General features: G+C 42.7%; 1 protein-coding gene across 3 annotated transcripts in view; it reads left to right on the forward strand.

Moving 5' to 3' along the window:
* Positions 1-26,676, forward strand: part of ABCA3 (ATP binding cassette subfamily A member 3) — a 338,890-nt gene that overhangs the window by 254,685 nt on the left and 57,529 nt on the right. For all 3 annotated transcript variants that reach the window (XM_030211949.1, XM_030211951.1, XM_030211950.1), the window contains exon 26: positions 21,975-22,169. In XM_030211949.1, the coding sequence (XP_030067809.1) occupies positions 21,975-22,169 (195 nt within the window). The remainder of the gene's footprint in view (positions 1-21,974; positions 22,170-26,676) is intronic.

The following is a 26,676-nucleotide window of genomic DNA, read 5'->3' on the forward strand; positions in this document are numbered from 1 at the left end:
AGAGCAAAGGATGAACTTAAGAGGTTAGGCTCAGGAGTAATCTAAGGAAATACTTTTTCCTGGAAAGGGTGGTGGACGGGGGTGGGGGGGGGGGCAAGATGGCGGCTTTGACAATGCTCCACGAGTAGCTCCGGAGACCTGAGCGGTTCAACCCTTCTCTTCAAGGTTTTTTCTCTTCTGGAAACATTTCTTCTGTGAAATTAGTATGCCGCATACGAAGAGGAAGGGTTTGGTTAGAGCCAAGACCCAACCGGCACTAACTTCGACACCGAACCAGCCAACTCTGGAGACCTACCTCATGCGCTCCTCACTTACAGCGGCAGGAGGTCCCGCTGAATTGCCGGACCAGGAAGAGTCCGAACTCTTGGGACAGGATGTTTCATTGTCCCCTCCACCGCATTACCCTCCGCCACAGCCAGCAGAACCCGACAGCGGGGGTGCTTCTAATTCTCGCAAGAGCGAAGGAAGAAACACACGAGTGGGGCCTGCAGTCGGGGCTCCTGCTGAGGTCCCTTTTTCCCCTGGGACTTTTCATTTAACAATGCAGAACCCATGTAAGGGTTCCACTGCGTTGGTTACCCTTGAGGCGATTTGGGAGATGCTACAGACTGTCCAGGCATCGATGGGCAAGATTGAAGGTTTGGTGAGCAATGTTCAAGATTTAACTGTTTCATTTGCATCAATGAAAGGTGAATTAACTGATAAGATTAACCACCTAACAGCAGAAAATGCAAAATTGAAAGAAATTTCTACTAAGCTGATAAAAGATACAAATGCCATAAACAACAAATTGGAGTACTTTGAGAATTATAACAGGAGGTTAAACCTTCGCTTATTAAATTTTCCCTGTACACCAGTGTACTCTCCATTGGAGATATTTAAGAAATATTTGGTGGAAAATTTGAAATTTTCTTCTGATAATATACCTCCTGTGAACAAAATGTATTACCTACCTACAAAAAAGAATAGTGACATTCAACCACAAGGAGATTTGAATGTTACAGACTTACTAGAATCTTCTATTACATCTACAACGGAGAGAAAATCTTTATTGGTATCTTTCATATTTCAACAAGATTTGGACTTAGTGAGAAAGATGGCCTTAAGAAACTTACAGACTCCTTTCCATGGAGGGAAAATCTGGGTATTCCCAGACGTAACAAAACAAACTCAGGCCAGAAGAAAGGACTTTCTTGCACTGGAACTGATGTCTTGGCATTAGGCGCTGTCTTTAATTTAAACTATCCATGCAAATGTAATATAAAATACTAGTAAAAAAGCCCCGTTTCTGATGCAAATGAAACGGGGGCTAGCAATGTTTTCTTCTGTGTGCATGTGGGAGTGTGTGTGTCCCCTGCCCTGTGGCCTCTCTCCCCTCCCCCCTCTGAGTCCTTCACTGTTACAGAGCCAGCGATTTGATTTCGTGCTCTGCTGTTTTCCTTCACTGACTGTGTTACAGAGAGGGCGGGGCAGACACTCATAGGGAAACCGAATATCTCGCCCCCTTCACACTTCCGGCTGGAGGCTTCATAGAACGTTGGTGTTGCTTTTTATATAGAGAGATTTGGGTGTAAAATATGTTTTCTTTTTTCCCGAGCATTTAAAACAATTTATAGACCATAAAAAGATATTGTAATGCCGGTTTGTGTCATACAGACTGAGCACTTCCGAATGGGTAATTTATAGAATAGGCAAGTATGGAGTATAATTAGCTAAGTCTTTCTTTAAATAATATGTAAAAATCTTATCTTCCAAGTTAATAACGGCTCATGTCCCCCTAATTTGGTGGTCTAATTTAAGTCATTTGTCTTACTTCAAACTATGTTACCTTAAGAATTTCTGACTGTTTTTTTTCTTATTCAAGTAGTAATTGCTTGTAAATTTTTGAAAATTGATAAATAAAAAAAAAATAAAAAAAGGAAAGGGTGGTGGACGCTTGGAGTCGATTCCTGGTGGAGTTGGTGGAGATGAGGACTGTGTCTGAATTTAAGAAAGCATGGGATAGACACATGGGATCTCTTAGGGAAAGGAGAAGATAGTGCTTGCTGTGGATGGGCCATTTGGCCCTTATCTGCTGTCATGTTTCTATGTTTCTTTATAGGGAGCCAGGAAGCCTTTACTCTTTGTTATAGATGGGCAGTGGGGAGAGAAGATAATATACAAGGGAGGAGGAAGTGACGTCAGCGCTGTCGAATGGCTGCCTAACAAGAGAGCTCTGAAGAGCCAGAAGTAAAAGGAGCCTCCAATTCCCCGAAAACGCGGCGAAAATCCCCACCAAGCAGGAATCTAAACACCAGAAGTAATGGCAGCTCGGAAGAAACTAGCTAAATTCAAGTACGCCGCCGAAAACCCTGGAATAGGGAAAAGCGCGGGCGCGAAAGTAGCGTCGCGAAATTTCAAAATGGCGGACGGAGTTTCCGAATCTGACCCGGAGCACGAGGAAATGGTAGATGAAAACTCGGAGACAGATAAAATGGATGTTTCACGCTGGTTCCAAGAGCTTAAAGCGGAAATGGTGAATACAAGAAAAGGGATACAGGCGGCAATAGGAGAGCTGCGGGAGGAATTGAGAGATATGGGGAAACGAGTGGCGGAGACTGAGGAGAGAGTGGACGGTGCAGAGGAGGAGATAAAAGAACTGCAGCAAGCAATAAAAAAAGAAAATCAATGCAGAGAAGCCCTGGAAATGCAACTAGAAGACCTGGAAAACAGGTCTAGACGATGCAATCTGAGATTCAAAGGGGTACCAGAGGTAGAGTCATACAAAGACGCATCCAAAATAATAAGAGCAATCTGTGCAGCTATTATGGATCTGGAGAGTGAAAGTGAGGACTCAACTAATCCGGACAAATATAGAATTGACAGAGCACACCGGACATTAGGGCCACAGAGGGCTGAGGGGCCTAGAGATATAATAGCATGCTTCCATGACTATAACACCAAAGAGGCAGTGTGGCGCAAGGCTCGGGCCATGAAAGAGATTACATGGGAAAATAATAAAATACAAATCTTCCAGGATTTGGCAAAAAAAACCCTGCAAGCACGGAGAGAACTTAAGGACATCACAATGTATTTGCAAAAAGCAGGACTGAGATACCGGTGGCTGTACCCAAGAGGAATTCTGGTAACAGTGGGCACCAAGTCGAGGCGAATCCAGACGGTGGAAGGCGCATGGAAAAGCCTGAGAGACATGGGCTGCACGGACATTCCACAAGATAAAGAAGGAGAACAAAGACGACAACAAAGACAACAGACCCCGGAAAATCAAAGATGGCAGAAAATTGGAAGAGATAAGAAAAACAGATCCCCGGACAAAGCCAGATTTGAGGGAGAAATAAGAGGAAAAGACTGAGAAATTAACCAGAGGTCAACTAAATGGAACTGTGGTAATATACTCTGTGAGAACTATGGTGCTGGTTAATTGTTGCAATATGCTTGGTGTGGGGGAATAGGGAAATGTAAATGGGGGAGGGGGAGGGAACTGATGATGTAAATATATGGGGGCAGCCGTCTGGCACAGATGCACTTCCTCCAGGGTAGCACTGGCCAGAAGAGTCCAGGGCCAAAAACAGGAGCCCACTGGGGGGGCAGGGAAAAGAGGGGGGGAGGGAAGGGAAAGGGGAGGGAGGGGAATTAAGGTAGGATCTTGGAACGTTAACGGTTTGAATAATCCCGGGAAAAGAAGCATAGTTCTTAAAGAACTGAAAAGATTAAAATGGGATGTGATAATGCTTCAGGAAACCCATATACAAAGACGAGATGAGCACTTGATTAGCTATCAAACATTGGGGCAGGGAACTAAGCTGGCGGATCCCAAGGGAGGGAAGACGGGGGGATTGGCAATTTACATTAATGAACAGTTAAGATTTGTACAAGAAGATATATACAAAGGGGAAGATGGGAGAAGCTTAGCAATTAAAGGAAGGGTAGGGAATCACTTGATCACATTTATCAATGTATATGCACCAAATGAGGGACAGGGAACATTTTTCACAAAACTAGGCTTAGGCCTAAGTAAATTTGTAAGGGGACAGATAATTATGGGAGGGGACTACAACATGACTGCCTCTAGACTGGACCATTCACAGGGGAAAGGAGGAGGACCGAGAACACATAGGGGGAAATTTCTTAAATTAATGAAGGATTTAGATCTGGTAGATATATGGAGGATACAACACCCAGGTCAAAAAACATATTCTTTTTATTCTCATGCCCAAAAATCATACTCAAGGATAGATGCGATTTGGGGGAGCAGATCAATATGGGGGGACATGAAAGACTCAGACATAGAAAATATACAGACATCAGACCACGCACCAGTATGGGTACTGGTGGGGAAAATAGAGATAGAGAGAAAGGAAACGATGTGGAGACTAAATGAATCCCTGATAGCTGCGGAGAAAGATTGTCAAGATATACGAATGAAGATAATAGAATACCTCCAAAATAATGACAGGGGAGATGTATCGGAAGGTACCTTATGGGATGCACTAAAAGCTGTAATTAGAGGGCATCTGATAGCAAAAGGCACCTACAAAAAAAAAAAAAGAGAAGCAACAGAATTGACAATTAGGCTAAAATTAACACAATTAGAATCACAACACCAACTACAGGGAGATGCAAAAACGCTCAGAGACCTAATACAATGCAGAGGGGAACTCCGGAAAATACAGATGAGTACGATGGAATTCCATAGAACCCTGATGAAACAAAAATTTTTTGAATTTAGTAACAAAGCGGGGACCATGCTGGCACGCAGTTTAAGACAAAAACAGACAAGGAGCTTAATCACTAAACTAAAAACACAAGGGGACAGATTGGTATATCAAGATAAAGATATTAGGAAAGCCTTTGTGCAATATTACTCTAAATTATACGCGCCAGGGGAAAAAATCCCCAAAGAAGACATACAAAGTCAATTAAGAGATCTAGGACTCCACAAGGTAACGGAGGCTCAGAAATTAGAGCTAGAGAAGTCCATAAAGTTGCAGGAAGTACTAGAGGTAATCAAGGGGCTAAAAGGAGGCAAGGCACCGGGTTTGGATGGATACACGGGGAAATTTTATAAAGTATTTGGAAGGGAATTAGCCCCAATATTGGTGAGAGTTGGAAATGCAAACTTTGGAGGAAATGGGCTACCTAATAGCATGAAAATAGCGGGTATAACAGTATTACCTAAACCAGGAAGGGACCCAACATGTTGTGGATCATATAGACCTATATCATTATTAAATATAGATGTTAAGATACTTGCAAAGGTCATGGCCGACCGCCTAGCCCGTATAATGCCACAACTTATACACCCAGATCAATCTGGTTTTATATTAAATAGAAAGGTTGCTGATAACATCAGACGGACATTGAATATTATTTGGGGGGCGCAAAGAAGAGGAGACTCGCTGACGCTGTTAGCAATAGACGCCGAGAAAGCGTTCGATAGAGTGGAGTGGGAATATCTATGGGAGGTAATGAGGGTAATGGGAATGGGAATACCATTTATAGAATGGATAAAAGGGCTATATGCATCACCGACTGCAAGATTAAAGATTAATGGGGGATACTCTGAAATTTTCCATATCCAGAGGGGTACACGTCAGGGATGCCCGCTATCGCCCCTATTGTTCGCGTTGTCTATTGAACCCCTGGCACAGAGAATTCGAACCATGAAGGAGGTGAGGGGAATAAAACTAGGTGGAAAGGAACATAAAATAGCGTTATTCGCTGATGACATTCTATTTTACGTGGGCCAACCGATGCACACTCTACCTGTCATAGTTAAGGAACTTGAAGTATATGGGAGACAAGCAGGATTTAAAGTAAATTACGACAAATCTGAAATAATGGGAATTACAATAACAGAGGCAGAGTGTAATTATCTGAAGGAAAGGTGCAATTTTAAAATAACGGAACTGGGTTTCCGGTATCTAGGAATAAAAATTCCCAAAGATTTACAGAATCTATATGCTTGGAATTATGAACCCCTGCTTAGTTCAGTGAGGAGGGATTTGAATAGATGGGGGTCAGGATTGCTGTCGTGGTGGGGACGAATAGCAGTAATAAAAATGAATATCCTGCCAAGACTTCTATTTTTGTTTCAGACATTACCCATCCCAGTACCGACCAGAGAGTTGACAAGATTACAATCAGAATTAGGGAAATTTACCTGGGGGAGAAAGCCGGCCAGGTTACCCAAGAGGATAATGTGGGGAAGAGTACAGGAAGGAGGAAGAGAAATGCCAAACATGCAATGGTACTACTGGGCAGGACAAATCACACAAATAGCAGAATGGTGTAAGGTAGACTTGTCACATATAACCACATTAGAACAAGTGTTTGTCAGAGAGGGATATTTGGAGGGTCTTCTGTGGGCCTCCCTTCCTGAACAAAGTTATGGGAAACTGACTCTAAACCCGTTTATAACACATCTACTAACACTTTGGGGTACCTTAAAAAAGAAATTAAGGGGGACACAACAGAGATCCTCATATGCGTGGATCACACAGGAGGAGGGATTCCCAGCGGGGAAAGAATCAAGGGTCTTCTCCACATGGTTTCAGAAGGGTCTGATCAGATTTCGTGACTTAATGGACGGAGGTCGCATAAGGGCATTTGAAGAACTCCAAGAGAAATATGAATTACAAGAGACAGATAAATACGCATACATGCAAGTCCAACACTTTATTATAACAGAAAAATGGATAAAACACCCACCAGTAGATCATGAGAAATTCGAAAATCTATGGGGAGAAATTGATGTGTCAGGCAGGGGAATCTCCAAGGTATATGGGCACCTTCGGGGCCAAATTTTTAGAAAACATGCTTTTATGGAAGCATGGGAAAAAGACATGGGACAGACATTAAGTGAGACCGAATGGAGGAGGGTGTGTACCGAAGTTAAGAAAACATCAGTTTGTGTGCTGATCAAAGAAAATGCATACAAGATACTAAGTAGATGGTACTATACACCAGAAAAAATTAATAAAATATACCCAGGAGCCTCTGCGGAATGCTGGAGGTGTGGGAAAGAGAAAGGTACATTCTACCATATATGGTGGGAATGTAGCCAGATACAAGAGTATTGGAAGGACATTGTGAACGAATTATCAATGGTCTTGGAGATTCCCTTTCCTCATGAACCTAAATGGTGCTTACTAGGGTGGGGAAACCACAGAGGGCAAAAATGGCAACAAAGAGTTAAACGGATAGGGCTAGCAGCAGCGAAAACGGATATAGCACGCCATTGGAAAAGTAAATTGGGGCCCACAAAGACTGATTGGAAAGTTAAATTAAGGGAGCTCATAGAGTTGGATAAATTAACAGACAAAAGAATAGGGAGATACAATTCTGAAGCAAAAGAATGGACACAATTACAAGTACTCTTGAAAGATACGGAATAAGAAGAAGTTGATATAATATCCTGAGGATTAAAAGAAGGGGGGGGGGGAGGGGGAGGTGAGGGAGGGAGAGGGAGGAGGGAGGGGAGGGAGAAAATGTATAAAATATAGAGAAGCATTGTTATATTATTATGAGAAATGGAGTGTTACGTTATGATATAACGCAGTTGTGATATTGTGTTTTCAATAAAATATATAAATTACAAAAAAAAAATATATATACAAGGGAACCCTCACTATGGTAGAGATACATAGATCAGGAACTAAAGTGGAATGGTAATAGTAAATGGAGCAGCTATATAAATGGAGAACAAGGGGAGGAAGCAGATGTACCACCAGCATTGAGGGATAGTGAAGGGAAAAATAGTCCTGGGAAGGTCAGAAGAAAGTATTGAGGAGGAGGAGGGAGAGATGGCATCTTTCTGGTCTTGTGTAATTTTAGAATTGTAGAATAGCTTATGATTGTTCTTGAGAAGTTTAATTCATCCTTTGCCTTGAGCCAGAGGCTACATGTATAAAAGAGCTGATAAAATTCGTGAACCTAATAGGATAGTTTGTACTTTAGCACAGCTTATGCCCAAAACTGAATTAGATCCTAATTTAAACCCTGATAAGAGAGAAAGACAATAGCATTGAATAAAAACTCAGAGAAATGGATAATTTGACTATTCAACAAAAAAACTTCAACAATAAGTATTCTTGTGTGAAAAGTATTGTTCGAGCTCATCTGCAGTTGGCGGTGTTTCGTTTGATTGTTCAGTAGATTGTTCATGAGTTCATATTTTTTTTGTGGTGTTCTGTTCAGGGTTCACATATGTGCTCTAGTGTTCTGCTTAACTTTCTTTATATTGTGTTTGTACATTCTTAGGGTTTTTCTCCATATATTTTTGCTCATTTCTGATTTGTTTTTGGATCATTTTCTTTCTAGTGTTCTACAAAGCTTTTTCATTTCTAGTAACTTGTCATTGAACCAGGAACGTCGTCGTTTGTTGCTTCTTGTTCTCTTTTTGAGTGGTGCTATTTTGTTCAGTGTGTTTTCACATAGTTCATCCCAGTTTCTCATGAAATGGTTGTTATTGGGTGGTATGTTTGTTTGCTCATTCAGTGCTATTGTCCAGAATTTGTGGTTATCCACCTTTCCTCTTGTTGTAGAAGTGTATGATGATTGTGGTTACCGCTCTCTTTCCATTGTAGTGTAAATGTGAGTTTTCTGTGATCTGACCTTAGTACCTTTCCCCAGTTGTGATTTTCTATTATATGGTTGTTATTTGCTGAAAATTTGTGGGCCAGTATTTATTTATTTATTGAGAACATTTATATTCCACATATTCGCAACATAGCAGGCTCTATGTGGCTAACAATATTTAAAGAAATAACATCATTCTAGTGCAAGGTCGGGACAGAGAATAAGGATCAACTTGGGGAGGGGGGGGGAAAAACAACAGGGGAAACAATGAGGGACAGCAGGAAGTTAAGTTACTGTGGAGTAAGTTTTATCACAGAGATAAATCTTGAGGAATTTCTTAAAGTGTGGTAGGTAGTCTCTTTTAATGATGATGGTAGAGCATTCCAGTAACGAGGACTCACAAAGTAAAAACAGGAGGCGAAGAGAAATTTGTATCTTAGATTCCTGCAGTTAGGATAGTGGAGATTGAGATAAGAGCGAGACGGCTTTATGGAATTTCTTGGAGGAAGATCAATCAGGCTGAACATATAAACTGGAGCAACCCCATAAATGATCTTGTGGGTGAGAGCACAGACTTTGAATTGGATACGCTCTTTTATCGGGAGCCAGTGGAGCTTCTCTCTTAGAGGTTTAGCTGCTTCAAACCGAGATTTACCAAATAGTAATCTCACCGCCATGTTTTGCGCCGTCTGGAGTTTCTTAAGGGTGTGTTCTTTGCATCCGGTGTAAATCCCATTGCAGTAGTCAAAATGGCTCAACACTAGAGAGTGGAGTAGAGTCCGGAAAAGGTCAAACAGAAGGAACTGCTTGATACGTTTTAGTGAGCGCATGAAGAGGAACATTCTTTTCGTAATAGCTGATACCTGAAGGTCAAAGGACAGGTGGGAATCCAAAATGACACCATGGAGCTTCAAACTTTCTGCGATAGGGATGGAGAAGTCAAGCGCAGAAATTGTGCCTGGGATAGATTTATTGAACTGGGAGGAGAGAATGATGCATTGGGTTTTTTCCTTATTAATCTTGAACTTGAATGCGCTCACCCAACTGGCCATGATGGCAAAACTGCTCTTTATTGCATCCGAGATTTCAGTTAAAGAAAATCGGAAGGGAATATAGATAGTTACATCATCTGCATATATGAACAGGTGCAGGCCATGGTTGTATAGGGCCGTATCAAGTGGTGACATCATAATGTTAAATAGGGTTGGTGACAGGGGGGAGCCCTGAGGAACTCCACAGTGGGATCTCCAAGGTGGTGAAATAGAGGAATGGACTTTGATCTGATAGGATCGATATGATAGAAATTCTCTAAACCATTCTAAGACATAACTTCCAACACCGAATTCAGATAGTAAGGTAAAAAGGAGGTTGTGGTCCACCATGTCAAATGCGCTGGACATATCAAATTGTAGAAGTAAGATGTTTTTCCCAATTGAAATTTCCTTCCTAAAGTTGGGAAGGAGAGTGACCAGTATTGTCTCGGTACTATGGTGAGACCGGAACCCTGATTGGAAGGCATGGAGAATAGAGAATTTATCCAGATATTCAGTGAGCTGTGAATTGACCAAGCTCTCCATAGACTTGACTAGTAGCAGGATAGTTGCAACAGAAATTATGCCAGGCTTGGTCTTCGAGTCCTTAGGGATTGGCGTAAGGAGAATGCTACCGTGATCGATGGGGAAGCGCCCTTGCTGGAGCATGAAGTTCAGATAGGAGGCATAGTCAGCAATAAAACACTCAGGTGCTGATTGGAGCAGGTAGTTTGGACAGATGTCCAGTTTGCAGTGCGTTTTAGAGAATTTGCAAATGGGTAGGGAGACTTTCTCAGTTGAGACCATGTCAGAGGTAGTCCAAAAGCGGTCAGCTGGACTTTGGCCATATGGAGGAGCGAGGTCAGTGAGAAAGTCATCTATACTAGAGGCGCACAAGGGGAGTGAGTTGCGAAGTGATAGGATTTTTTCCCTAAAATAGTTTGCCAGCTGAATCGCTGACGGCATGCCTGCATTTGGTGAAGTAATCGGGGAAGTGTCAAGGAGAGAGTTCAGTTGCTGGTAGAGCTTTCTAGCATCCTTTATAACTGTTAGAATTCGTTTCTGAAAGAAAGTTCTTTTGACTTGTTTGATTGTGTGTTGGTACTTGCGGTGAGCTTGCTTACAAGCCGTTAATGTGTGGTTACTTTTTGACTTTAACCAAGCTCTTTCCAGCCTTCTAGTTTGGAGTTTAAGTGTTTTCAGGTCTTGAGTGAACCAAGCTTTAGATTTGCGATGGTGCGAAGATTTAAGTTGCAAAGGAGCCAGGTCATCCAAGATGCAGAGACATCTGTTATCCCAATGCGTAAGGAAATCAAAGGAGTCTGCGTTTACTTGCCAGTCGCACATATAAATTTGTTCCCAAAAAGATGCCAGGTCGACTTCCCCTCGTGTATAGTAAGAGGTAGGTTCATCAGGGAGTGGCTGGCTAGTCTTCTGCGAATTGATCGTAAAGCTCAGCTTGTAGTGGTCCATCCAAGGAGCGGCAGACCATTTAGTATTAGCCAGACAAAGGATAATATCATTGAGAAACTTGTAAGTAAGGAGATCAAGGGTGTGGCCCTTTATGTGCGTCGGATGCATATCAGGATATTGAAGATCCAGTAGTTGGAGGAAACTCAGGCACTGACAAGCATTAAGTGATAGTTGATTTTCTAAATGAAGGTTCAGGTTACCCAGGATGAGGACGTTGGAGAAATTGGTGCAGGAGTTGGAGAGAAAGTCCATGAAATGTGTTTGACAGCCCAATTCTTCGGGGCCCTGTAGAACAGAATACAACATAGAGAATCATGAAGAGCTCTGCTGTGAACCTTGACTGAAGCAATTTCCAGCTGGGGCGATATAGATTCAGCTATAGAGTCAACTCTGAGGCCCGAGTGATAAATCAAGGCTAGCCCCCCACCTCTTTTCCTTTGTCTAGGCCAGTGCACAATTTTGAAACCAGGGGGGCAGAGGTCTAGGAGAATTGGGTCTTTAGGGTCATGTATCCACGTTTCAGTGATGAAAAGAAGGTCAAGCTTGTCATTTGTGAGCCAGTCTGAGATAGTTTCAGTCTTGTTGACCACAGACCTAGCATTAGTGTAGCCCACCTTAACGATTTGATATAGGTCCGGTTGGCTCTTGGAGCAGAAGATGTATTTAAGGTAATGATGCTTGGGGGTACTGCTGCGTTGAGAAGTGTGCCGATGAAGAGCACTTGATTGGAGGCCAGGGAGTGTATCTGCAGGGCTACGATTGGAGAGGCTAGATAATTTCCAATTGGATATTAGTACAGGAATGGAACTGCAGTCAGACAGGACTGCAGAGAGTGAGGAACGGATGAGTGTTACAAAATAGAGAATAGAGAGGATATTAGAGGTGAACATGGTAAGGACTGCAGCAGAACAATCCAGAATCCAAAGCTGAGCAAGCGTGACTTGGAGCATGGTGGCAGTGCTATCCTTCAAAGGTGGCATTAACCATTCTATCAGCAATCCGGCCTATGCAGGGCAACAGTCATTTGTCATGCCTTGTATCGAGAGATTACGGATGACGGCAGGAAGGAGAAACTAAGACCAGACAATTAGGGGGAAGGCTTATTGGTGCAGGACTGAACGCTCCTCCTCTTCAAGCCGCAGCTAGCTGGGCCCTCCAACACAGGCACGGCTGACACTGTTCAACAAAAGGCAGGAGAAACTAAGAGGAATAATTTGTTATAGAGAACAGGCTGCTGCATCCAATCAGAAGTGTTTAGCTGATGGGCTGGTCTTGATCCTGCTGAAGCAGAGTGACTGGTGCAGATCCAATCGCCCCTCCCTACTACTACTACTACTACTTAACATTTCTAAAGCGCTACTAGGGTTACGCAGCGCTATACAATTTAACATGGAAGGACAGTCCCTGCTCAAGGAGCTTACAATCTAAAAGACAGGTGTACAATCTAAAGACAATCTAAACAATCTAAAGACAAGTGTAGAGTCCGTCTGATAGGGCATACTATATTTCTCAAAAGGTTAGGTGCTGAAAGCAGCATTGAAGAGGTGAGTTTTAAGCAGAGATTTGAAGATGGGTAGGGAGGGGGCTTGGCGTAGGGGTTGAGGAAGATTGTTCCAGGCATAGGGTGAGGCAAGGCAGAATGAGCGGAGTCTGGAGTTAGCAGTGGTGGAGAAGGGTACAGAAAGGAGGGATTTGTCCTGTGAGCGGAGGTTACGGGTGGGAACATAGGGGGAGATGAGGGTAGTGAGGAGCCTCAGACCGGGTGCATTTGTAGGTAAGGAGGAGAAGCTTGAATTGTATGTGGTAACTGATCGGAAGCCAGTGAAGTGACTTGAGGAGAGGGGTGATATTATATCGGTTCTGGCGGAATATAAGACGTGCGGCAGCGTTCTGAACAGATTGAAGGGGGGATAGATGGCTAAGAGGGAGGCCAGCGAGGAGTAAGTTGCAGTAGTCAAGGCGAGAGGTAATGAGAGCGTGGACGAGAGTTCGTGTGGTGTGCTCAGAAAGGAAAGGGCGAAGTTTGCTGATGTTGAAGAGGAAGAAGCGACAGGTTTTGGCAGTCTGTTGGATATGCGCAGAGAAGGAGGAGTCGAAGATGACTCCGAGGTTGCGGGCAGATGAGACGGGGAGGATGAGGGTGTTGTCAACTGAGATAGAGAGTGGAGGAAGAGGAGAAGTGGGTTTAGGTGGAAAGACGAGGAGCTCGGTTTTGGACATGTTCAGCTTCAGGTGGCGGTTGGACATCCAGGTAGCAATGTCAGATAAGCAGGCCGATACCTTGGCCTGGGTCTCCGCGTTGATGTCTGGTGTAGAGAGATATAGCTGGGTGTCATCAGCATAAAGATGATACTGAAAACCATGAGATGAGATCAGTGAGCCTAGGGAAGAGGTGTAGATTGAGAAGAGAAGGAGTCCAAGGACAGATCCCTGGGGAACAACAGATAGTGGGATGGGAGTGGAGGAAGATCCATGAGAGTGAACCCTGAAGGTGCGGTGGAAGAGATAAGAGGAGAACCAGGAGAGGACAGAACCTTGGAACCCAAAAGAGGACAGTGTGGCAAGAAGTAAATCATGATTGACAGTGTCAAACGCCGCGGATAGATCGAGGAGGATGAGGATGGAATAGTGGCCTCTGGATTTGGCAAGGAGCAGGTCGTTGCAGACTTTAGAGAGTGCTGTTTCTGTCGAGTGTAGAGGGCGAAAACCGGATTGAAGTGGATCGAGGATGGCATGAGAGGAGAGAAAATCAAGGCAGCGACTGTGAACGACGCGCTCAAGTATTTTGGAGAGGAAGGGTAGGAGAGAGATGGGGCGGTAGTTGGAGGGGCAGGTAGGGTCAAGTGATGGTTTTTTTAGGAGAAGTGTGACTACGGCGTGCTTGAAGGTGTCAGGGACAGTTGCAGTGGAGAGAGAGAGGTTAAGGATGCGACAGATGGGAGGGGGTGACAGTTTAGGAGATGGTGTTAAGTAAGTTGGTGGGGATGGGATCGGAGGAACAGGTGGTGCATTTCGAGGAGGAAAGAAGGCAGGAGGTTTCATCCTCGGTGATCTCAGGAAAGGAGGAGAAAGAGGCCATGGTTGGTTGGTTGTTGGATGGGGCTACAGGCTGAAGGAGGAGGTGGTGGCTTGGTAGTGAACTCAAGGTTGATCTTTTGCACCTTGTCGCGGAAGTAATCAGCCAGTGATTGAGGAGAGAGTGAAGGGGGAGTGGGAGCGGGGGGCACTTTGAGGAGGGAGTTAAGGGTGGTGAAGAGACGACGAGGGTTGGAGCTGACCCCCCCCCCCTCTTCAAGATTCAACTGGCCAGGCCTCCTAACCCAGGAACAGCTGACTCCACTCAATATGGGGTCGACGGTCAGCCAGGCACGGATCAGGGCGAGCAGGGCAAACGGCCACCAACAGTCCAAATCCCGGGCTGCAGCGGACCTACATGTCCCTCCACGCTGAAGGAGAAGCCCGCTTCCACAACAGGGCCTCCACGACGTACCCAGGCGTGCAGGGCAATGGTTGCCGCCAGTCCCTCAGGCCCGTCAGGAGCCACCCAACCAAGCGCCGGCAGACAATCCCCATGCTGCAATCCAGCAGATGGAGCCAAGGCACCCCCGACACAACAAACGGGCAGAGCCAGGCAGAAAATCGGCGAAGGTGGTAAGCAAGAATTTGGAAATAAGGACTAACAGTCTGGAGGAACTCTGAGTGCGGCTTGTTAACTCGGCGCCATTTGTATGTCTAATAGGTGGCCTTTTTCATGAGATGAAGTGGCTTGTGCTGTTTTAAAGTCCCATTGGTTCAGGAAGTGTTTGTGTCATGACGTTTTTCTAGGCGTAGGTTAATATCTCCTAGTAGACAGACTTCAGGGAAGTTTGTGCAGATGTTTGATATGAAATCCATTAAGTCGTCTTGAGCGTTAGGCCAACTTCCTGGGGGGGCAGTAGAAAGTATGCACCATAGTTTTCCAGTTAGTGTTGTATCTGTGATTTTTTTTTCTGTCTTTTAACCAGTTTATTTATTTATTGCATTTGTATCCCACATTATCCCACCTATTTGCAGGTGCAATGTGGCTTACATAGTTTTGTTAACATTGTCATTGCAAGGTGACATATACATTTAATGTTGTGCAGAGGTTAGATGAGGGTAAAAGAAGAAGGAGAGGAGTGATTTAGGTAGCTATAGTAGATGAGTTATCTTAATTGAGTGGATTGTCGGGTGGATTATTGTGGCTATTAGTTCTCATTGTATGCCTTGCTGAAGAGATATGTCTTAAGAGATTTGCGAAAGATAGTTGTTTTGCCGATTGTTCTCAGGTCTGTAGGCAGTGCATTCCACACTTGCGTGCCCAAGTACGAGAATGTAGTTGCATGCATCTGCTTGTACTTTAGTCCTTTAAAACTGGGGAAGTGCCGTCGAGAAATTTGCGGGATGATCTTGTGGCGTTTCTTGGAGGCAAGTCTACAAGGTTTAGCATGTAGATTGGGGCGTCTGTGTGAATGATTTTGTGTATAATCATGCAGATCTTGAACGTAATGCGTTCTTTAAGTGGGAGCCAGTGAAGCTTCTCTCTCAAGGGTTTTGCACTTTCATATTTGGTTTTTCCAAATATGAGTCTGGCGGCTGTATTCTGGGCAGTTTGTAGTTTTTTGATAGCCTGTTCTTTGCAGCCCGCGTATAGTGCGTTGCAGTAGTCCAGATGACTTATTACCATGGACTGTACGAGGGTCCGGAAGATGTATCTCGGGAAGAAAGGTTTTACTCTTTTAAGTTTCCACATGGAGTAGAACATCTTTTTCATCGTGTTTTTCACGTGGTCATCGAGAGTGAGGTTTCGATCAATGGTGACTCCAAGAATTTTCAGGTTTTTTGAGACCGGGAGAGAACAGTATGGTGGTGTTATGGTAGAGAAATGTTTTGTGTTATGTTGTGATGTGAGTACAAGGCATTGTGTTTTTTCTGCATTTAGTTTTAGTTGGAATGCATCTGCCCAGGTGTGCATTATTTGGAGGCTTTGGTTGATCTCGTTGGTGATTTCACTTAGATCATGTTTGAACGGGATGTAGATTGTGATGTCATCTGCATATATGTGGGGGTGTAGGTTTTGATTGGCTAGAAGTTTGGCTAAAGGTATCATCATCAGGTTGAATAAGGTTGGCGAGAGGGGGGATCCTTGGGGAACTCCACATTCAAGTGTCCATGGGGGTGATCTATCCGCATTCGTTGTTACTTGGTATGATCTTGTGGTCAGGACTCCTTTGAACCATTTGAGAATTGTGCCTCCTATTCCGAAGTATTCTAGTATATGTAATAGTATTTCATGATTGACCATGTCAAAGGCACTGGACATGTCGAATTGTAGGAGGAGTATGTTGTTACCAGTTGCAATTGTTTGTTTAAATGAGTTCATTTCGGATACTAAAACAGTTTCGGTGCTGTGATTTGATCGAAATCGTGATTGAGAGTCGTGCAAAATTGAGTGTTTATTTAGGTACTCAGTGAGTTGTTTCGTCACTATGCCTTCCATGAGTTTAGTTGTAAGTGGGATAGATGCTACTGGGCGGTAGTTGGTTAGGTCCATTGTGTTTTTCTTAGCATCTTTTGGTAACGGAGTAAGTAGGATGTTTCCCTTATCCGTTGGGAAGAGTCCATTCTGAAGTCTGTAGTTTACGTGGTTCGTGAGGTCTGTTTTGAAATATTTGGGTGCAGATTTTGTTAGATTATTAGGGCAGATGTCTAGTTTGCATTGCGATTTGGCGTATTTACTGAGCCAATGTGAGAGTTCATTTGATGAAATCGTGTCAGAGTTGGTCCATGATCGATCTGCTGGGTATTCCTCGGATTTGGGGTCTAGACATTCAAGGATATTTGCGTAGTCCATTGCATTAGTAGGTATCATGAGTCGGAGCTTTATGATTTTTTTCTTTGAAGTATTTTGCAAGGTCGGTTGCTGCTGGGGTATCTGTGTTGTTGGATGTAGCCATGGTGGTGTTTAGGAGATTATTTACGAGTGTGAAGAGTTGTGTGTATCCTTGTAATTTGGTCCTATTTTGGTTTTGTAATATGTTCTTTTAGTTTGTCTGCTTGTATTTTCTTTGTAGTTGTTTCCAGTTTTTAAGTGTGTTTTCATCTTTTTTTTTTTTTTCTTGCTCCGTGCTCTTTCTAGTCTTCTGACCTGTGTTTTTAGTTCTTTCAGTTCTTCGTTAAACCATGGTAGTGAGTTCCCAAGCCACAACAGAACATAGCCTGCTATCACATGGCTTTTAAATTTTCTCAAGAGTCTCTGATGAGGGACTTTGTCAAAGCTTTCTGAAAATCTAGATACACTTGCTCACTTTTATCCACCTGATTATTCTTGCTTATCTATCTGGAAATTGTTTTACAAGACCATTTCTAAACATTTCATGCTCTTTCTATCCACTGTCAAAGAGACAGTAGAAAAAGTTGAAAACTAAAGTGACTTTATCCAGGAGTAGTCATCCTGCCAAGATAATGCCAACTAGAAAATCTGCAAAGTAAAAAAGAACCCCAACTAAAATCTAAAGGTCCACAGGCTTCACTTTCTGCAGTTGATGTGAGGGTTCATGTTTAGCTGTCAGGAAAAAAAACAATGGGAGTGGTGTTCTTGGAATTAATAGGAATGAATTGCTGCTTTCTAAAAAGATCATTGCTGCTTGCCTAGCTTTCACCAAAGAGCATCTGAAAGACCCCAGTAACATCTGAACAAACGTGTCAGAAACTTAACTTTCAGCCCTACTAATAATGTTTTGTTATACGAAAACCTAAAGCTACCTTTCAAAGTAAGAACCTCATCCTGACTGAGCATGGTGGTATGGGGCTACATCAGGACCTGGATGGCTTACTGTCGTTGATGGAACCATGAATTCTTCTTTGCATCAAAAGATTGTAGAGGAATGTCAGGCCATCTTTCTGTGAGCTGATGCTGAGCCAAAAGTGGGTCATGCAGCAGGACAGCGATCCTAAACGTTCAAAGAAATCTATTACAGATTTGCTGAAGAAGATATTTTATGTTTCAAATTAGCCACATTAGAATCTTGGTCTGAACCCTGTTAAAATGAGCCAACATTCCTCAATACTATTGTGGGAAACTGATCAGCTGTTAAAGGGTATGTTGAAGTTATTTCTGCTGAAGGAGGTGTCACTGATTAACGAAAGGTTTACATACTTTTTCACACAAGGATACTTATTTTTGAATTTTTTTGTTAAATAATAATCAGATTTCCTTTTTCTCCGAGGTATTTGTTTAGTGGAATAACGTTTCTCAGGGTTTAAATTAGTATCTAATCATGTCTAAGAATAAATTGTGCTAAAATAGAGACTCTCCTAGGGGGTTCACAGACTTTTTCTCTCTCTTAAGATCCACAAGTGGCTACCCTTGCATTTAGAAAGTTTTTCCTCATGTTTCCATTATTGTAATTTAAACTGTTTGCTGCTCATCTTTTCACCAGTGGAGATGGAAAATAATTTGTCACCACTTCACTATAACTAACCCTCTGTAGTTGAATGTACTTAGGAAAGTACAGATAATCACAGAACTAGTAATATTCTACCAGAAACAGAAATTCACCTAGCCTTGCAATTCACTGGACCCATGTGTGTAGTGAATGGTCCTACAGAACGCCAAACAGAATTTGTTTCCCACTGGTATTATCCAATGAAGAAATATGCCAATATTGTTATACAGAGAGGCTCAATACTTAGAAAGCACAGAGAGACAGTCTGTCTCTCCAGAGCTGTCGGCTATGTGTCCGCTGTGGTCGCACGCCAAACTCCTTTGTTGTTCTTCAAGTCCGATACCAGACTTCTGTTCATTGTCCTCAGGTGACTGTTTTGGCCCTATCAGATCATGCATTCTTTCCATCCAGCAGACAAAATGCAGGCCTGGAGAACAATGATGTCCATAATTGATTCAGACGCACTCCCTGTTAGTTCTGGCACCGACCAAGGGGCCCACAAGCCTTATCTTATACTTGTCTTGTTACCAACTTCACCCCCAAAGATGAAGTGCAAATGTTCTCAGGAATGCCAGTGTGTCCTTGCTGGTATACAGTGTAGAGATGCAGAAAACATTCAGCCAACCATGACAGTATTGTCCTAAAAAGATGGGTCTGGCCTAGTTACAGTTTGGTTCTATTTGAAGTCTTCCAGATTAAGCAAACTTGCTTCTTTAGCCACTTTTCCTTGAATATATTATCTAGGCCTCTCTTTGTGCCTTCATCTGGACTTTCTTCAGTTGCTGTAAACTCTTCCTCAGTTGTGAGGCCCAGGACAGGTCTTGGTATGCCACCAACAGGCTTATGTATTTAGAATAGTGTATAAGAGTTACTTCCTCTGTCTTACATGTAATGCTCCCATTAAGACACCCCAAGCTTTCATAATATTTCTTTATTGGTCATTGCCTCATTATCCCCCTATACCAGTCCAGATTTGTGGGTGTATGCTCTTTTGCCAACAGATGAAGTCTGAGAATCAATGATGTCCTCATAGAAGCATCCTTTGCAGCCTGTAACAAGTCAGTATTTCTCAGTCCCCAGCAGATGGTAGGTGAGGCATCCTGTGCAGTCTGGGATATGCTCTGGTAGGCCTTGTCTGGGAGAGTTAGTTTGTTGGTAATTGGATCTCTCCTCTTTGGCTTTCAACGAGAGAGAGAGAGACAAAAGGATTTGGAGGTTTGGACTGGCTGGACTGCTCCATATAGCCTGGGGGTGCCAATCCTGGCTGGTCTGAGTCCTCCTTCTTTTCCCCTTCCATTGAAGCTTCTTAGGGGGCTCATGACACTGGACTTTTTATGTCTGAAAGGACCTAGTGACAGGAACTGCAAATGCACTTCTCACACTAAGAATGGCCCATCAGGGGCTAAGAATCCTTGATTTTCATTGTATGATGATTGGGAAGGAATCAACCTCATGGGTGGATCTAGGCGCCCTCTGGGACCCGAATGTCTTCCAGGAAGAGTTGCTAAAGGAAGAGGATGTGCCTGCAGGTGAGAACATTAGTTGTACAAATTTGTCTTAGAGATGAGTTCTCATTAATCACTCAGGTTCTCTAAGTATTGAGGATTTTGGAAGGGATTAAGAAACCATCCAGAGCTTTTCTTATTCATAGGGCAATTAAGGAAATGATAGCAGTGGAGTGGGACACCCATATGGGGGGGCTCAAAGTCACCAGTTCAGTGACTAGGTTGTATCTGATTCTTGTGAAAGAAAAGGAGGTCCTGTATTTCTTGTGCATTGGTGTCCACAGTACCCAAGAAAACAATGATTCCATCCTCATAAGACCATTAAATGGAGGCACTGGTGAACAGGCTTTTGAGGTGGCCTGCTGCAGGCAGCAGTGAGGGCTATGTGGTCTAGGCTTCTGATGGAGCAGTCACTTGAGGATACACAAGACAGCATGGTGGTGGCTGGTGGTTGTCCATCAAAGGGAGTTTCCCACATCACTGACCTTGACAGAGGCCTATCTGCATATTCTCATTCAGGTAGATCACCAGCATTATCTGAGGTTTGCAGGTTGGATGTATAATCTTGTCAGGATGTGGCCTTTGGGGCTAGCATATCAGTGGGTACTGCTTCTGGATTGGTCTAGAGGGATAATGAGAGCCTAGAAATTAGATCTCACCTTCTAATTTTCTTTCCTTTAGTCCCTCCAGTCCAGTCGAGAACTCACCCAGAATTATTGTAAGAAAGCTAGGCATTGAAAAATATCCTTGGTGACTCTACGGGTGCTAGCCACATAATCTCGGTCTTCTGTAGTCTGCAGTAAAATATACATAATTGGAATGTTATTCTTAAATCTAGTCACGTTAGATACTACAACATCAGTGTCTTAGATGGTTTGGGCACCTACAAAGAATGGATGTACAGTGCATCTAAAGGGAAGCCAAGAACTGGAAACCAGAAGGGAAAAGAGGTCCAGGAAGCCCAAGACAGATGTTCTGTCAAAACAATTGAAAAGGACCTCACTGAGCTGGATATCAGCTGGTCAGAAGTAGTTGATGAAAAACAGGACCAGCAAGTGTGGAAGATATATCTCTCAGCTGGCTCAAGAAGATGACATAATTCTTAAATTTCAATTCTTTGTTGTCTGATTCTGTGGGAATTATGTTTATATTTTTTTTTCTTTGCTGTTAAAATACTGACTGGTTAAAGGCTGCATGGGATACTGATGAGGTGATATCATTGGTTCGCAGTCGCTATCTGTGGACAGGAGAGCACATAACATGTTTGGAATGGTCTGGAGGGAGTCAAAGGTAAGAAAATTAGCAGGTAAGATCTAATTTTGTGCATTTTCATGTTGGGGAAGTACTGATAATTTTAAATGCTTACTGTTTGGCATAGGCCTGTCTGGACAGATGGAATTACTGAGATATAATTGTATCGGGCCTGTTATTGACTGTATATGCATATTGATTATGTATATGTATCTGTAACCCACCTTGTTAAAAGTGGGATATACATTCTAAATAAATAATTTCCCCTTGCTGACTCCAATCCGCTTAGGTCTACTGTATAACCTCCTGTGGGTGATGCTATTCCAAAAGGCAAAAGGTTCACAACTTGTTCATCATTAGGAAGGAGTATTGCTGTTACTGAAGAGCAGGGGCCACAAACCAGTGTGGTTTTCATACTAACAAGTATGTATGAGATTCATTTGCATGTAATGGTGTCCATACATGTAAATATATTTCATGCATATTTATGAGGATCTTCTTAACACCAAACAGATTAGTTTGTAGTCCTTCAGGATTTCAGTTTCACATTCCTGATACAAAGCAGTATAATGAGATTCTTTGGTACTTGAGTTAGAGAATCTGTTGCCCTCGGCAAATGCTGTCATATTCTATGTACCTATGTAAAAGAACTTGTTTGTCTTCTTCAGATGTTCAACAGCCGCGAGTCTCTGCTAGCCGTGGATAGGATCTCGCTAGCTGTGAACAAAGGAGAGTGTTTTGGACTTCTTGGCTTCAATGGGGCTGGAAAGACCACCACATTTAAAATGCTGACAGGCGACGAGACCATCACTGCAGGAGATGCTTATGTGGAGGGGCATAGTATTCTCACCAATATCAAAAAGGTATCAAGCGGGCTGTAGCAGATGATTGCACAGGTGTTTGCAGGAGTTGGCAGAAGGAATTGTTGGGGTGGTGAATTGTGCAGACCTTCAGTGTTCATAACTGACCTTTTGACTGCTTTGTTTCAATCTAGTAGGGCACTTAGGCATATCAGAAGCAACCTCCTCCTCCTCCTCCTGGAGGAAAGGGGAGTGCTAGCTACACTGCTACCTCAACTTCTTCCTCTATAAGTTAATATGTATAGTTGTGCCTTTTTATTATATGAAAGTATCACTGTGTGAAACAGTTACAGTCCTACATCCATAAATGGCAAAAAAAAAAAACCCTGTCATACTGTAAATCGAAATTGCTGTATACAAGATGAATTGGCATATGGAGGATAATTTTATATAACAGGTCACCGAGAGGCCAAATGGGTACCTATTTTAAGCCTGTTGCCTAAAGGCACATAGAAATTAAAAAGAAGCACCAAGGACCATTAAAGTATGGGATAGTCAAGAGTCCTTTATTGATAGAACTGACTGGCCGTGTTTTGGCATCAAGAAATGTGCAGGGTTTGAGAGAACACAACTACCAATCATTCCCTAGTGGTGGAATCCGTTTTACAGTGCATTCGCAGTGCCAGATCTCATGTGCTTCTCCTCCAGGCAGAGAAGTGAGAACATTAGATTCTTTTGGCAGAAAATCTTTTCACGCCTCAATGCTAACCAATCGCATCTTGGTTTATCAACTTTTATTGTATTTTTTTTTATATATCTTTTATGTTCTGTTTTTAAGGGTTGCCGATCATATGGGCTTTTAGCTAACTATTTCAAATAGACCGATTCCTACGGGCAAGATGTATGGTTATTAAGTAATTTAGAAGTGTTTTATGCAATTTGTTATATCATCACCTTTGCACTATGTCACATCACTGATTGATCAAATACCATATTTTAGTAATTTATGCACATTATGTTCCCATTTACTTTGCATGTGTCCTTTTGAGTTTTACTTGTTTTTATATTAAGGATTAATCTTTTCTTTCAACTTTTTAAAATTTATATTGTACTTAGAACTTTTATTTATAAACGGTTTTTATTGAACGGCATCATATTAAACAAATCAAGAAAGAACATATTGTTTTCATAAACCATACCAAACAGCCCCTCCTGATCCCCTGTCCCCTACAACGCCCCCCGAATTGTGAAAAAAATTCTCGAAGGGCATGGATTCTTACGACCCTTCAAGACATACTCTAAAAAGTACAGTCATGAAGTACCCCCCACTTTGCAGTAAAGTAGACTGGGCTACAGAAGCAAATGTGGACATCATGATTATCAATCATAATGTATTAGGCCCCAGGGACCCAAAATCTTTAAATATGGGTTCCAAATCAAGATGAAATGTTTCTTACCTTTAGGGGATCCCTGTGCTTCCCTATCCTCCCAAGTCACCAAGAGGTGTTCCTCCAGTGCTAATAAGCCGGTGGCTTAGGTGACGTTCAATATTGTAAGATGCATTTACATGCTACCAAACATAATTTGCAACACATTACTTTTGTGAAAGCCGCAAAAGGCTCTCAGCTTATCAAGTAAGAATTGTGCCATTGTACTGTGCACTCCATCCCCCAAACATCAAACTCGTAAACCACCTGATCGATGCCCAAAAAGTTTGCATTCTAGAACAGTTCCAAAAAAAGAGTGGTAAAAGAGTTGGAAGATTGACCACATTTAGAGCACAGAGGATCTTGAATGCCGCCCATATGGGATAGCTGTAGTTGAGCCATATAGGCCCTATGGACTACCCAATAATAGCATTCTCTCAGTCTTGCATCTGTTGTGAGAGCTGGAATGCTTTTTAGGTTGGACAAAACATCCCATCCACTAAAGGGGCTCCCAAATCAGTTTCCCATCTATGTTTCAATACAGCGAAATCTTTTTGGGGTTACTCTTGGTAAGGGATTTATGAAGCCCCGAAACCGTGACTTCATCGTCCAATGTCTCTTGAAGAAAACCACGGACCCGGTCACCCATGTGCTGGCCTAATAGATCGTTATCCAGGGAGGCAATATAATGTTTCATTTGAGAATAAGCAAACAGATTCCCCCAAGTAACCTCCACTCATGTCTGCAGCTCTTCAAATGGAATTAAATCACCCTCCCCATTTAACAGGTGCTCCAAGAAAAATATACGTTTCTGTTCCCACAGAATAAAAATTGGATTATCTAATCCTGGCTCGAAGTCTACATTACATCTAATGGAGAGCAGATCAGTGATTAGCGGGTTCTCCTTAGATGTCTAACAAGTGCACTCCACACTTCCCTCAGTGGGTGAAGCAAGATGCTCCCTTTAAAATGGCAGGGTAGCTGGTTAGTTTTGTGGTGTAGCAGAGAATAAAAATTGTGTGTGGCATAAAAAGTGTTTTCCAACTTCAGTGGTGTGCGTATCTTGAGTGTGATGAAGCCAGTCCCCTAAGTGATGCAGCAAACACGCCTGGTTGTATACCACTACTACTTACCATTTCTATAGCGCTACTAGATGTACGCAGCGCTGTACACTTGAACATGAAGAGACAGTCCCTGCTCCACAGAGCTTACAATATATAATTTCAGATTGGGAAGTCCTATTCCCCCTTGACCCCAGCCCCCCCCCCCCCCCCCCCAACAAAAAGGATAATTGAATCTTCGGTAAACGATAGGCATCTTTGAGGTCCTTCTGTAAATAAAAATCAGTGGCAAGGTTTGTAAAACATAAAGCCATCTCGGAAAATCACCATTTTCACCAAGCTCACCCTTCCAAGTAACGTCAAAGGAAGATCCTTCCATCTTTCTAGTTGTCGCCTAGTGGCCTCCACAAGAACCAAAACATTGAGATGGTATAATAACAAGACATCTATAGCCAAGTGAATGCCCAGATATTTAAAAGACCAGTCTACCCAACATAAGAGAAAGCTAGAGCCCCAAGTTATTTGTAACTGGACAGATGACAAAGCTTCTGAATTGGCGAGATTTAAACGAAATCCAGCATAATCCCTGTATTCCCAAAATGTTCCTAGTAACGCTGGGAGTGATTCCCACAGGTTTGGAAGGTGTACTAAAAGGTCATCTGAGAATGCCGCCACCTTAACCCTGTGAGGGCCTATTGACACTCCCTGAATAGTAGTGTTGGTCATGATGTCTTAGAGAAGAGGGTCCAATGTCAATACAAAAAGTAGTGGTGAAAAAGGGCAACCCTGTCTCTTCCCAAGCAAAATTAGAAAGTCTGAGGATTCCATACCAATGACCAACATCTTAGCGCGGGGTGCTGATTATAGCGCTTTGACCGACGAGAAGTGTCCTGTAAAACAATATTTGTCTAAAGAGGCAAAGAGAAAATTCCAGTTGACTCAGTCAAAAGCCTTCTCTGTGGTGAAACTGATATACAACGATTATAGGTCTCTCTGCTTATGATATTTTAATGTGGTCAAAATTTTTCTGAGTCTCGATTTTGCCTCATAATTCAAGAGCGAGATAGAGCGATAGGAATCTGGAGCAGCAGGATCTCTCCCAGGTTTAGGAAGCATGATAATTTGTGCGATATTGAGCGATGGGGAAAAGATCACTCAATGTGTAATTAAACTCTGGAATTCTTTGCCAGAGAATGTGGTAAAAACAGTTAACTTAGCGGGGTTTAAAAAAGGTTTGGATAACTTCCTAAAAGAAAAGTCCATAAGCCGTTATTAAGATGGACTTGGGGAAAATCCACTGCTTATTTCTAGGATAAGCAGCATAAAATGTACGGTTTTGGGATCTTGTCAGGTACTTGAAACCTGGATTGGCCACTGTTGGAAACAGGATGCTGGGCTTGACGGACCTTCAGTTTGTTCCAGTATGGCAACGCTTATATTCTTATGTAAGATACAGCGTCTACTATTGCATTAAATAGGTTGGTGAGTGGTGGTATCATTTCATCACCCATGAATTTGTAAAACTCTGCACGAAAGCCATCTGTACCGGGGGTCTTCAGCAGAGAACTTTGTCCAATAGCCAGCATTACTTCATCAATGTTTATGGGCAAGTTTAGAAAGTCCCTATCTGTCTGACAAAGAGAAGGCAAGGTCTAAGTTGTCTAAGTACAAGCTCTTTGTAAGTTCTTCATCTGGTGGGTCATCATAGAGCCGTCGATAGTAAGCATGTAAAATGTGGCAGATAGCTTCATCCATATTAACACTAGCACCCCTATCATCACGCAGAGTCAGAATCTTATGACGACCCCCTTTAACCATAAGTAAGCAATATAATAGCCAACCCATCTTATTGCCATGGCAGTATAACATGCCTGGGACTTAGGAGCTCATTAGTGTAGAAGTGTATTCAACACCACTTGAAGGTCCAACACTCGTTGTTTATGCACTTCCGCATGGGTGTGACCAAAGTGCTGACGCACTATCTAGAGTTGGTAACCCAGCTGCAAAATCTTCCGATCTCGATCACTCTTAACAAAATAAGAGTAACTAAGAATTTCCCTCCATGATACAGCCTTCATCTCC

Source organism: Microcaecilia unicolor, chromosome 8 (assembly GCF_901765095.1).
Source record: "Microcaecilia unicolor chromosome 8, aMicUni1.1, whole genome shotgun sequence".
NCBI classification, from domain to species: Eukaryota; Metazoa; Chordata; class Amphibia; order Gymnophiona; family Siphonopidae; genus Microcaecilia; species Microcaecilia unicolor.